Here is a 15,142-nt window from a genome sequence, read left to right on the forward strand (position 1 = left end):
AGTATTACAGCTAAACAACAACCTGCTTAAGTTGGTAGACAATTTTAAATACCTGGGACATATGATTAAGTAAGGACGAATATTTGCGGCGCTTGAGAACCTGGGCCTGGTCAGCCGCGCCGCTGGCCTGGGTGCGGGTCGCCTGGATATGGGACTGTGCGAAGGTATCTACGCATGTTGCGTCCCACACCAGGGCCCTACCTAGTTTCCACGGTACCAATGTGGCCCCGTCGGGGCGCTTGCCATCGTCTCTCGCCATGCCCGCGGTTCAAGAATCGCAGGCACATATTATAAATACCTTATCATATCAAAAAAAAAAAAACTACAATTAATTAACTTTATTATAAAGTTTTGTTTCTGAGGACTTTTATTTTCAGAAACGTGATTACAAGCTTAAAGATTATGACGACACGTTTGCTATACCGTGGTCGGTGCAGAAGTGGGTGGGGCTGCGGCTGACGAGGAACGATCCGCCCCATGTCAGGTTAGTGTGGAAAAAGGAATAGGAATCGGTCAGGTAGTGAGAATTTTGTTCATAGTATCTACTAAATATGATGTTCTGTTGTGGGGAGTGCAGTACAGCCATTATCAAATGAACAGGCCCTGTAGACAACATGCCAATCGCTAACGCTCCGTATATAGCGAACGAAACGCAACTGTCACGGTCACGCTAATATGGAAGAGTGATAGAGAGACACAAAGCGCTTCGTTGTCGAAGCGATAGTGATTGTCACCTTGGCTAGGCCGCCAGCATTTCTAAAGACGAAACCTAAACATCGCTTGGGTATGTCCAAGTATTAGAGCGGAAGGTCACAAGAGTTATAGCACATTCTCGTTAAGCTCTCTAAGATTGTCATGTCCAGCTTAGAGTTTTCAACATGAAAAAGTTCGAGCATAGTAATAACGTCTTTAAAAAATGAAGCGAATTTCAAAATGACCATGGGACCTTCACCCTTAAGTTTTTCAAGTATGCCGCCTTTTTCGGCTGACAAATTTGGACAAATTGGTGTGTCAGACTCGTTTTACATTACGTAAATAAAAATATACAAAATATTTATACCTTAAAGGATATTCTGGGACATATACTACTGGCTGGAGAACCTCAACCTGTGGCTGGCGGCGTTCCTGGAGCTCATATACATGGTGGTGAGGAGCACAGAGTACGTGGAGATATTCTCGTCCATGCCGTGCCTGTGTAACCTGCTTTTAGGTAAACATATACGATATTACAAGTCTTAGCAGGCCGCGTAGCCGACATGCCAATCGCTTACGTTCCGTAGCGATCGAAACGCAACTGTCACTGTAGCACTAATATGGAAGGGTGATAGAGAGACACCAAGCGTTTCGTTGTCGTAGCGATAGCGATTGTCACCTAGGCTAGGCCGGCAGTATCGTTATAGAAAACGCCAATCGAAATAATTAGCTATGTAGGTAGAGTCGGACCAAGAAAAGGCTGGAGCGGATTTGATAGCCCACGCAGTGCAAGTGTTATTTATACGTCATAATTTCATAGAAGTTTGACGTTTAAAATAACACTTGCACTGCGTGTGCTATCAAAATCGTTGCAGACCCTTCTTTGTTCAACTCTATGTATACTAATGTATTTACACCTATGATGACGAAATAAAAATGATTGATTGATTGATTTGATTGATTGATCGTAACTTAAATAGTGTATGGAAACAGTTACGTGACTTTTCGTAGCATCTGTCAGCCCGATACATTTTCTTGTCTTCGTTTGGCGTTTGTCGTGATACGATTGTCATCTAGGCTAGGGCCTCTGAAATATTATCTATTAAAAATCATTCTGAACATTAGGTACAGCTATTGGAAAACCAATTCAATTGTTTATCGTATTCTCACTCAACCAATTCCAATTTCGATAGTTATTTGTTTTACAAGGGGGCAAAGTTGTTGTTTAACCGCTTCGAAAAATGGAATCTTGAGCGTTGCGAGGGTTTCAAAGCACGAGGGTTAAACAAAATTTGCCCCCGAGTGAATCACTAATTTTTTCACCACACCAACCCCAAGCTAATATTAAATGTAAAATATCAAACAAAATCAAATCCAAATGAATGTTATTAAATATTTATCATCCAAATTCATCATTTAAAAGTCAATTCTACCAGCAAACATAATAATTGCAAGTATTGCAACTGCAACTTTCAAAATGCAACTTTGCTATCCGTTTTTGAAGTACAAAGCAAGCCTTTCCGAGCTGGTGCGGTGAAAAATGTTTTTCCTCCGACTTGTTTAGTATGACGTATGTGTCTACAGACGCCCTTTATCTCAATTTTTATGTGTTTTTCAATCAGTTGAATGTTAAGGTAGGTACTTACGGCTGTTATGCGTAAATGGGTAAACTGGGATATAACCGCGAAAACGAAGTTCGCAAATTGCGGGCATCTCTGTCACTCTTATTACGCCTTCATTAGAGTAAAAGAAAAAGATCCCCGCAATTTGCGAATATCGGTTTTCGCGGTAGCCCCTCTGCTCACATAAGGTAAGTACCCCTATTAACGAGGGGGTTAAGCAAGTTTTCGAAAAAGAGCCAAAAATTAAGCATAAACCGACGGTGTATGAACCAAGACATATTTTTTTATGTTAGTTTGTTAATTAAAGTTTATATTATTTTAGTTTCTGGCCTTGTTTTAGAAAAATATAAAGGAAAAAATAATTATCAAAACCAAAATGTCGAAATCGCCTATTACCGTGGTAATGGACCACTGTTACCCAAATACCGCGGATGTGGGTTCCTTTTTACGAGGGTGGATAACACGTCGCATTTTTAGTTCCATAATTATGATAAATATTATTTATTTGACAATAATGGATAAAAAATGGTATAGGTAATCAGTACAGTACGCTTTTCATATTATAAGACTTAATAAATGAATTTAAAATAAAAATAGTTGGTTCCTTTAACGCTAAAAACATCGTGGGTTACCCTCTACGAGCAAGTGTGATGCTGTCGAAATTCTTGTTTAATTTATTACCTATCTACGTTAAATAAATAGGTACTTAATTATTTCAACCGGACGTGAAGGGCAAGTTGCTCCAAAAAGTTTAAGCTACCTAAAGTAAAAGTAAAGTAAAAAAGCCTACCATAAAACACATTACAATTTAAAATATTACATTAAACTTAAAAATATTGTACTGTAATTTTTGGAGTATAAAACTTTTTTTAAATATAACTAAAATCTAAAACACGTAATAATTTTAAAACTCATTTACGACTAATAAAAATGAATAGTTATCTTGTATTTTTTTAATACAATGAATATGGATGGTTCCAAATATTACAAAACAATGGTAAAAATAAATTTTATAACCATACTTATGTTTTTATATCAATACTTGAACGAGTTTCTCATATAAGGGTTTCTAAGAAAACGTCTGAGAAGTTGTCTAAAATTGTCATCAAAATTAAGAGTTATTGAATAGATTTCATACCACGTTAATAGCTCTTTAGCTTTATAGGTGGTTGAATATTTGAATAACATCAAAAGTCAAGTAAATGTGCATTTATATATGAATATAAGATCGCCCGAATCTAAAATGCCGTTTCCGTTATTACCGAGGTATACCTCGAAATTAGGTATCACACAAAGAAAATGGAACCTAACACCGAGGTTTTTAATTTCCTATTTTTTTCCAATTGCCGAGCAAATATCACAAATAAAGTATTTGGGAACCATAAAGATAATAACTAAGAATCAATCTCAAGTCTTAGTCTTTCCATAATATTTACCATTATTACGCTAATCACTAAATATAATACGCGTTTACTTACTTGAGGTGTTGCGTGTTAGTATGGAGCAACCAAATCTTGCGCTCCTGATGCGTTAGTTTAGTATTTTCGACTTTTTTGCGTGATGTTTTCGTAGCAATGTTATACTTATTCGATAGTCAAATGATAAGGCTTTATTTCTGTGTTCTTAGATTCTAAGAAAGTTAATAAGCTTTCTTATTAAACGCTATTTTGTATATACCGCGGTAATGAATGCCAATTTTAATGGGGTCGTTAATAGGGGTACTTACCTTAGAACGCAGCCAGCATGGAGACACAAGATGAACTAATCTATCTGTGAATATCTGTTTGTTTATTGTAGCGATATTCAAATCATACAAAATGGTGGTCTACCGGCCAGTGTTCAACAACCTTGTGTGGGAGCTCAGATCTATGTGGCCTCAGGGAACAGTCACCGAAGAAGAGGGCATTATAGTAAGCAGGACACTGCGGAGTCTCAACATGGTCGTTAAAGGTTAACCCTTTTAACTTTGTCTAGCAGAAAAGTCTGCGAACGATGTTATTAAGCTTAGAAACAAATTCAAATCGCTCGCAGATGTTTTTGCTAGATACTAATGCTAATATGATGCTAATACGAATTTCCAATATGACTTGGAACTCCGGTAGCCGTTTAAGAAGTGTATGACTCTTACAGTAAATGTCGCTAGAGCCTCCTATGGCTCATGTATGGTGGAAATATTACGCGCACCCGAGCTGCTTACGTCGCTCCCATCGCCTTGTTAGTAGCTCGGTACACGTCAAAGGCCGTCGGACCAGAGTTACTTTTTACATTGTGCCTAGGCCATGTTTAAAATAAAATAAAAATATTCTTCGATTCTTCTTAAGTCGTCTTCGAGTAACAATATCTACTGAGCGCGTCGGTGGATATCCCGTCCTTCCACCATGCCAACCACAAATTCTTTCAGGCTACTACTGGTGCAACATCCTCCTAGTGTTGATCTTCCTATCTCCCTCCTTCGTGGCCCTGGGATATCGAGCTGCGGGCCACAACACACCTCTCATCCTGCCGTACTGGTACTGGTATCCCTTCGATCCTTACGAAGGCGGTGCGGGGTATGCGTTTGCTTTGGCCTTTGAGGATTTCCATGGTGAGTTGTTTTTGTTAGAAATGTTTAAAACATTATTACTTATATACCTATATAAATATTATTACCTATATTACCTACTCTACTATTAGGGTTCCGTAACTTCCGTACCCAAAGGGTAAAAACGCGACCCTATTACTAAGACTCCACTTTCCGTCTATCCGTATGTCTGTCACCAGGCTATTTCTCATGAACCGTGACAACTAGACAGTTGTAACAACAAACACTAAAAACAAAATAAAATAAACATTTAAGGGGGGCTCCCATACAACAAACGTGATATTTTTGCCGTTTTTTGCGTAATGGTACGGAACCCTTCGTGCGTGAGTCCGACTCGCACTTAGCCGGTTTTTGTAATTATATACTTACTTACCTACGATTGCGACGCACTGATATTGATAATTAATATGTATAATATTTTATATCTCTTAATGTTTTGCCTGGTATTGCAGGTTGTAGTGCCATTGGCTTCATGGTGATGGGAGACCTGCTGTTCTGCATTTTCTTGAGCCACATTTCGATCCAGTTCGATCTGCTTGCAGTTCGTATACAGAAACTCGTACCGAAGGTTGAACCTAAACATCGCTTGAGTAAGCTATTACAAAAAACACCTTTTATAAGCTATTTCCCCAGACAAAACATCCTCCAGACTTAGCATAGTCGCGCTACCCCCTCTGCCACGCATACGGTAATTTTACTCCATGTTCGAGTCGAAAGTGTCTTTGTGTGACGTCCGTGTCTTTGAACGGACCAATCACGGCACGGGATTTCGCTCACCTCGTCCCGCGCACCCCCGCATTTTAGGCATCATCGGTTGCATGAAATAATTGCTCTAAACTCGGTCTAGGATTCCTAGTCTATGGCTGTTTCATATTTTGTAGAGTTAGACCAAGAGAAGTCTACAAAGATTTTGATAGCACACGCAGTGGAAGTGTTATTTATACGTCATAATTTCATAGAAGTTTGACGTTTAAAATAACACTTGCACTGCGTGTACTATCAAAATCGTTGCAGACTTCTCTTGGTTCAACTATAAACACATTTTATAAATTTAGAGTATTTGGCTATACGTATAGAACTATACTTCTGGCAATTTGTAGGTAGGTATAACCATAACCGGAAAGTACAGACAAATTGTGATTAAATTATTCAGTGCAAAGTTTTAATTGTTACAGGTGCATTTACCACTGAGCAAATGCGCAGTGAAAACTGCGATACCCCGGAATGGGAGAAAAATCTTCTAAAAGAGTTGGCCGCCATCATTGAAAGACATCGGGCTCTGATTAGGTAATTCAAATGTATTTGGTTTCGAGCTAGTTTAGCAAAGAATTATCGCGGTAGGGATAGGTGGAATAGGCGAAATCTATTTATGAGCATTTCGTCCATTCATCCGACGACAGTAAGCGACATTTTTGGGGGCCTGGCCAATGACCATCGTACATCGACAAACGCCAAAAGTAAAGAATGGCTAATAGGACCACTGATCGAAATTCAGGTATGCCTGTGGTTGCCCTAGGTGGTTACCTATTTCCACGGACGTAGAGAGTAAACTGGATAGTGTACACTGGCCAAAAAGTGTGTCCACATGAGATGTCAAACCTGAGCCCTCCATCTCTTTCTAATTAGGGTGACCATAAGTCATATGAATGTGGGATATTAGCATAAGATGGAATGTATAGTTTGGCCAGGATCTTTTCTCATTCGTGCATAATCAGAGAGAAACATACTGTATTTTCCCTATGCTAGTATAATTGCCCCAGAAAAGAGATGGATAAAGTTTTTTTCTCTTCTGTAAAACGCTTCACACAACCTTACTTAATTTAGTAGTTATAAAGTTATAAAAGCTGTTACAGATGGGATGGGCGTATTGGATCGCGATCAATGCGATCATGGTTGATTGTGAGGAAGGTGGTCCGCCGTACGTCCATCGTACGTATTGGGTGAAAACCAGCGTAGTGTCTTACAGACACTGCTTATGCTGAGCGGCATCCTATTTGGTGTATGTTTACTGTATTCTTAACTTTATGTTGTACTTACCGTAATCTAGGTATGTTTTTGTACGCCAAATAAATATTTTCTATTTCTATTTATTTCTATCAAAGACAGCTATAAGAGAGAGCGAGACAGATATTCAGGGTCGGGTAAAACGTTGTAGTTGTACTTGGTAATTCGCAAATCGTATCGATTAAAAACGCTGCCTTCGGTCGTGTTTTAATTTATCACCACTCGTTGCGAATTTAATTCCTACTGTCAACACTTGCAACGCAAATAAATTTATATTATTACTATGCCCACTGGTTATCGATACTAGTCATTTTGTCAAGCCCTAGCGTAGCGTAACAATTTATGTTTTTACACGAAATTATCTTGATTATTGACTAAAATGATAAAATATTAGCACACGACGAAATATAAACTTACATTTAACTGTGTAAACCGGCATTCTACACTATTTATGCTCTTCATAATTCATAATTTAACAAAATACCTATCACTATCAATATCATACTCATGGTGTGTTCATATACGTGATGACTTCCCTTTTGCATACTTTAGCTATTCTTTAAGCGTCATCGTAGATCTGTAATTGAAACAAAATTTTCAAATTTGCCGCTTTTGTATACTGACGGAAATGTCGGCTCAACCTATATAGAATCGATTACATATATATAAATAGTTAGAATTAACGTTTCAGTAATTTAATATTATGTATACTTAAATATGAGTCTGTAATGTCCAAGGACTTCGGGTTTAATTTTTGGCAATTATGTAGCTCTCATTACGTGAATCGAATAATTAAACATGCCGAAATAAGTATATCTTTATTTATTTATTAGTATACTATTTAGGTAAAGTAATTTTTACATTAAGTATGAAATAACAATTTTGTAAGACCGATCCAAATCGTACCGACATCATGGTCACCCTAATCGTCATCAAGTTGGGGATACCAATTAATATTCAAAGTTACTACAATTTCTACCATATTCAATTTACTGTTTTTTTTTTTGTTGCGCACATACTTGGCTTAATCAGTTAATAATATTAACATCATAATAATTAGCAAATTACTTAAAAGATATCAGAACTGTAATTGGAATATAGCACTAAAATAGTATAAGAAGGTAATTAATTTCAGTAGTATATTGATATAATTTTTACCACAATGGTATCTTTTTAACATTGGCAACATGTGCGAGTGAGACACAGGGCTCGGGTTTTTCTATCTCATGTGGACCGTTTTCTCTAGTCTGGTACGAACAACATTCTGTCTCGGTGATAAGGTTCAAATTAGTATGGCAAAAAAAGTGACAACTCGCTCCAGTTTAAACAATGTAACTTCATGCCTATTTCTCGATAACTAAGCAAATATATCGTCTACAGTCGCAAATTACTTCTTAACTTTTATAGACCGACCGTTTAAATGAGTCCTCGCCTTCGCGGTACGGCCGCGCCGTACGCCTGCCGCCCGCACCTTCCCCGCCACTCTTAGTCGTCCCGCCCCGTCGCCCCCGTACCGCGCAGGCGAGGACTCATTTAAACGGTCGGTCTATAAAAGTTAAGAAATAATTTGCGACTGTAGACGATATATTTGCTTAGTTATCGATGAAATAGGTAACCACCTAGGGCAACCACAGGCATACCTGAATTTCGATCAGTGGTCCTATTAGCCAAGATGACAATCGGTGGTAGAAAACGCCAATCAAAATTCATATATAATTAGCGACCCGCCCCGGCTTCGCACGGGTTAGCAAATTATACACCCAAACCTTCCTCAAGAATTGATAAGTGAAAACCGCATGAAATTCCGTTCAGTAGTTTTTAAGTTTATGGCAAACAAACATGCAAACACACAAACAAACAGACGCTGCGGGGGACTTTGTTTTATAAGGTGTAGTGATGGAAATAGTCACGTGACTTTTCGTAGCATCTATCAACTTTATACATTTTTTCTTTACTTTTGGCGTTTAAATGAGTCCTCGCCTACGCGGTACGGGGGCGACGGGGCGGGACGCCTGCCGCCCGCACCTTCCCCGCCACTCTTAGTCGTCCTGCCCCGTCGCCCCCATACCGCGCAGGCGAGGACTCATTTAAGCGGTCGATCTATTCTATAGGTACTTAGGTTTATTATATTACTACTTTTAAATCGCTCCTTTGTTTAAAATATCGTAGACTTTCGGGTGACGTGGAAGAAATGTTCAGCGGTGCTCTTCTCGTCAACTTCCTTAACAGCTCCATGATCTTCTGTTTCTGCGGGTTCTGTTCCGTCGTAAGTAACACCGTAGAGAAATATAGTAATAATAGAGTGCTCACTCCATACATCAGTTTTGGTACCAAAAAGACTATTATATTCGTAGTCGACATCTAGCTTCGAGTAGGGGGATTTCAGTACCTGTACACTCGCTACTTGATACTAGATGTTTCGTGAATCGCGACTCACGAAAATTGGATTAAACAACAATTTACAACTTTAATATTAGCAGAAGGAGTTGAAAATAGAGTTCCGGTTAATCCGGTTATAATATTAGCTGAAAATCGTTGAGCATTAGACTTTTCAGTCGATGCAACATCCATTGTCAAGTAGCAGTACTGATAATTCCGCTACTCGATGCTAGATGTAGACTATGAGAATAATAGTCTTTTTGGTACCAAAACTGATGTAGGTATGGAGTGAGCACTCTATGTATTTTTTTCTCTATGGTAACACCTAACTAAAGCTTTTGAAGAAAACTTAAATAGGGAGAAACTGTAAATGGGAGGAAGTGAATATAATACTTATGCGTAAAGTCAACCAGCACAATGCTCATAAGTTAAACTTTGAGTCTTTGACATTAAGACGAAAGGGGACGACGTCACGTGATCGCTTTGCCATACAAATGTAGTCTCCCATGGGGACGACGTCACGTGATCGCTTTGCCATACAAATGTAGTCTCCCATTTTCCTCTCTGGATATTACTTACATACTTACTTACTTCGCTGGTTAAGCGACCCGAAGTGGATCTTGGCCTCCGACACTAGATTTCGCCATTCGCTCCTGTCCTGTGCGATCTCACGCCATTCAGACGCTTAGATGAGTTGGATGTCACACAGGTCTTTCTGGACCTCATCGATTCATCGGTACCTAGATATTGCCCTGGATATTGACATGAGTAATATACAATCAATCGTGTAAAAATATTTTCCATAATGTCAATATCCAGGAAGGAAAATGATGACTACGTTTGTATATGGAGAAGCGGCGTCTACTATCCTCTTAAAGTCGGAATATGTAAACCCTCTCTACTGCCAATTCACTTGGCTTTATTCAAATTGCCATTTTTACCATTAACATACAGCAACGATTATATCGGGATCTACTTCTAAAATTACAAACGCGCAATGCTGATATTGCGATGCGATACAGCGAGGAAATGTCGCCAGCATCCTTGGTACAATGCCTCAAGGGCCTATTTTAGATTTAAGCTAGTAATTAATTTCTTTTAGTAATACCACTGTATATATCTTGTTTGTAAATAAAAGGTTCTTTGTTAAATTACAATTAAGATTTTATGTTACAGATAGTAGAGAAATGGAACGAGTTTAGCTACAAGTCCTTTCTCATCACAGCGCTCGCGCAGACCTACCTCCTGTGCGCTCATGGACAGAAAATAATCGACTCTGTAATAAGTTTCACTTATAATCTATTTGAATTACTAGACGTATGGGTCAAACAGATCACTGTGTTATGTCTTTCCTGTAGACATACACAAGAGTTAAGGGCTATAAAGGTTAATTTTCTTATTTAACCCTTATCCACGTGAAAAGGTCCTCCTTTTATTTAGAGAACTATGATAAAATCATTGCTTACATGCCCACAAGCTGTTAACTATTGGCCACAGGAGAGAAAAATGTGCTGTTCGCGATAACACACTAGTTTTCTCTCCTGTGGGCAATAGTTAACAGCTTGTGGGCATGTAAGTAATGATTTTATCATAGTTCTTTAAATAAAAGGAGGACCTTTTCACGTGGATAAGGGTTAAATAAGAAAATTAACCTTTATAGCCCTTAACTCTTGTGTATGTCTACAGGAAAGACATAACACAGTGATCTGTTTGACCCGTATACTTACTAACATTAAGCTAACCGCTATCGTGACCGATACTCGCTCATGCACTGTTAGTGCTTGAAAGTGGAGACCTACGCTCTCCGAAACATATCGCACGAGTTGTAATCTATTATTCATAGATATAGAGTCGATAATCCGTTGGACGTTCAATATGGCTTGAACTACGACTCTTTTAATTGCGTTGTATTCTTAAGTACGCTGTGTAGGGGATTGGCCAAAAAAAACGAAACACTATATATAGGTAAAATGACCCAACTATATACCTAGTCCTGTATCACAATGGGCTACAAGATCAATAAGTAATTTAGTAAGCATAATAGCAGTTATTCTTCTATTAGGGTTCCGTAGCCGAAGGAAAACGGGACCATATTACTAAGAGTCGTCTGTCCGTCTGTCTGTCTGTGACCAGGCTGTATCTCATGAACCGTGATAGCTAGACAGTTGAAATTTTCACAGATGATGTATATCTGTTGTTGCCGGTATAACAACAAATACTAAAAACAGAATAGAACAAATATTTAAGTGGGGCTCCCATACAACAAACGTGATTTTGCCGTTTTTTGCGTAATGGTCGGAACCCTTCGTACGCGAGTCCAACCCGAAATGGCCGGCTTTTTATTTTTATACACCGTGAGCTTGTTATGATTGACCAAATTGAAACTAATATGAATAATATTGCCCCTTTGCAGAGTAGAGGAATAAACGATGCACTGTACAACTGCCTCTGGTACAACGCGTCTAAGAAAGTCAAGAGTTCGGTCCTTATTGCGATGCACAGGTACCGAAATAAAGTGTATCCAGACGGGCCTGATCAAATCGGTTGATTTGATCAGGAAAATAATTGGCGCCAATCTCATCTAGCGTCCACACGTACACCATTTAATCACCAATTTTAGAACCATAAACAAACGCACGTACAGATCCTAGCATTCCATAGATACTAGCTTCGAAAATTGGCATTTTTGTGTCCGCACCTCCTGATTTGATCGGGCAATCGAATCAGCGAGCCAAATTGCCGTTTGCGTCCGCACCTCCTGATTCGATCGGCCAATTTAATCAGATTGGCGAAAATTTGAGTAATCTGGATACGTCTTAAATTGTTTTTTTTTAATCGAGCTGTCTAATAGATACTAAACTTTGTGGTCGATTCACGAAATACTTAAAGCATTTAGTAACTGGAGACGCCTCGTCTTTTTTTGTACAAAACAGTCTGCCCATTTCTGCGGGGGAGGCGACTCCGGTTATTACGAGTAAATATGGAATGAACGAAACGAATTATTCCTATCATTGTGTGATTGACACTTGTATCAGCCAGCTATCTATATACAGCCAGATTCACCATTTTATTCGTGTGTCTGTTACACACATCTAGATATGTCCATTCACTCATTAATTATATTTGTGACGGCTTTCTTGAATCGACCTGTAGGTATAGTCGTGAGTCGAGATAATATCAGCTGGACTTTTTTCACTCCATCAACCCCAAGCATGTCAATTTCAGTTTTGATTGTTGTTTTTTCGTGGTTTAGCTACTTAGTTTTTTTTTAAGTGAAAACTTCTTTAGCGGCGCTGTGCACTTTTTGTGATGGGGAAAAAATGTTAAACTCGTAACAGGTGTCACGTGACCGTAAGACGTAAGACGGACACGTGACCTGTTCGAAAAACTGTTACAATGAGTTTTTCTTTATTGATTTAAATGCCATTTAGTGAGTTTCCCTCTAACTGGTTTAACTCGAGTACTAACAGTGATGTGCTTAGGGGTTTCAAGTAATGCGACGAAATAACGCTAGATGGCGTTAACCTCAATTATACATATAGTGCGTCATTGAGTTTTCACTTCTGCCGGCACTCCCGGAGCAACCCGTTGTTTTTTTTTTTAATTCTATTCTTACTTTACAGGTCCCAAAAAGAAATCCATGTCACGACCTACGGATTCTCCGTCATCAATATGGCGAGCTACGGCACGGTCAGTATTCATAATAATCTGACAAGTACAGTCGCCATCAGATATATCTGAGCGGCTAAAGTGTTCACAATATCTTAACACGAACTCTAACGCCTTGATAATAGAGGCGTGGTCAGATATATGTGAGCACATTGGCCGCTCCGATATATCTGGTGGCGACTGTACGTTAAGCTACACTATTGCTTAGTGTAACTTACATAGGTTGGTGGTGTTGGTACAAACAGCAACACTTCTAACTGTACATCGGTGGACCTTATTGCAAAAGGCATAAGGTCCACCGATGTACCTACAGTTAGAGTATGTGTGGAAAGAGAAGAGTCGTGAAATGTATGGGATCTAATATATTCCAACGACTCTTCTCTTTCCGCCGCACAGACTCTAACATTGTGGGCGATGGTACAATCAAATGAAGTATTCAGAAAATAGGCCGTGGTAACTTAAAAAACTCTAATTTTATGATGCCGTGAGGAAAATCGAGATTTCCTCGTCTTTACGCGCCATACGCACACATTTACAACTCGAGGACTGACGGCCCAATTCGAACAAAGCTTATAAGATGTCACAGCGATACGATAGCGATCTGTCAGTGTCAAAAGTGACATTTCTTCAACTAATGACTGCAACATGCTGCAACATGTATGATAATAAAATTTATTCTTATTCTTTATTCTTTATGTGTGACATGCGACTGCAAAATCGGCTTGTCATGAAGTCATTTTTTTGTCAGAACGGACCTGCTTCTGTTATATGTATCAACTACATATGTAAGGCTACTTGTAAGGAAGCGACTTTACTTTTGTTCGAAATATTTGATTGTAGCGTTCAAAATGTGCCATTGTAGCAATTCTAAGTCTAACAACAAACGTGCCAGAATTCTCGAATCATTTGATAATAGAATCGATAGTTTCAGTAGGAACCCGCAACTAGCAAATACGATGTCGGTGTACAAATATGAGGCATTATCTATGAAAAGGGACCTTATTGTCGACGGCGCTTACGCCGCACAACGTTGCGCGGCTTTGTATTTCTATCGGAGCATCGTTAATAATGGCGTAAGCGCCATCGACAATACTGTCCCTTTTCATAGATAACGTCAGATATAAAAATACTTGAGACTCCGCCCTTTACCGAGAAATAGTCGGTATTTCGGTATTTACTGTACTGCCTCGGGGATTTAGAACAATACAAATATTTTATACTGGAATGGAACGAGGGATTTTTCTGAAAACATAATAGGTACGTATACGTAATAATACATATTACGTATACGTATTATGTTTTCAGAAATACATACATATTTTGTTGAGTATGATAATTATGTCTCTAAAACTTATAACTTTATCTGTAGGTACCTTTATGATTCCATTTTGACATGCATCGCCAGCGCGCTTACTTTTTCGCCAACAAACTGTCATGCAGTTTGGCGAAAAAATAGGTGTAATGGATTACTGTGTATTTTTTATTGAGTAAATAAATATAAAAAAAATTGTACACATATTTATTTATTATGAACTTAGGTTTTTATTTTTATGCGGACGAGAAACGCTGAAGTAATTAATGCTGAGGGTAATAGATAAAAAGATGAACATGAAAAATAACATTTTCTTTCTTTCAGATACTCAAGACGGCCTGGTCATATTTGTCGCTTCTTTTAAATGTTTATAAATAATCAAACATGTTTCATTATCTTACTCTGTTTGCAAATTATTCGATTTAAAAACGTGTAGAGTCAGTCCATGAAAAGTCTGCAGCGGATTAGATAGCCCACGCAGTGCACGTGTTATTTTAAACGTCAAACTTCTATGAAATTATGACGTATAAAATGACACTTGCACTGCGTGGGCTATCAAATCCGCTGCAAACTTTTCTTGGTCCGACTCTAGGTACCTTATCAAATGTTAAATTTAAACTCAAATAATGGTTTGCGACCCTATCCTACAATGATACTGAAGATATAACGCGTTCTTATTTTTAGGTATGTCGTTATTATAAATAGTGAAGACTCGCTCGCTTCGCTCTCCTACACCTTAGACTCTCTCTCTCTCTCTCTCTCTCTCTCTCTCTCTCTCTCTCTCTCTCTCTCTCTCTCTCTCTCTCTCTCTCTCTCTCTCTCTCTCTCTCTCTCTCTCTCTCTCTCTCTCTCTCTCTCATACATACCCACCAATACCCGCAC

At 38.7% G+C, this 15,142-nt stretch overlaps 1 protein-coding gene across 1 annotated transcript; it reads left to right on the top strand.

Moving 5' to 3' along the window:
- The first annotated feature begins 370 nt into the window (after positions 1-370).
- Positions 371-14,638, top strand: LOC134801206 (putative odorant receptor 85d). Its single transcript, XM_063773739.1, has 11 exons — positions 371-484; positions 1,068-1,210; positions 4,113-4,265; positions 4,717-4,899; positions 5,349-5,486; positions 6,072-6,183; positions 9,070-9,166; positions 10,456-10,557; positions 11,693-11,781; positions 12,903-12,969; positions 14,585-14,638. Exons 2-11 carry the CDS (start codon positions 1,141-1,143, stop codon positions 14,636-14,638), a joined length of 1,065 nt encoding a protein of 354 aa, XP_063629809.1. The 5' UTR covers positions 371-484; positions 1,068-1,140.
- Positions 14,639-15,142: the final 504 nt, after the last annotated feature.

The sequence above is a fragment of the Cydia splendana genome, chromosome 21 (genome assembly GCF_910591565.1).
Source record: "Cydia splendana chromosome 21, ilCydSple1.2, whole genome shotgun sequence".
In the NCBI taxonomy this organism is placed as follows: domain Eukaryota; kingdom Metazoa; phylum Arthropoda; class Insecta; order Lepidoptera; family Tortricidae; genus Cydia; species Cydia splendana.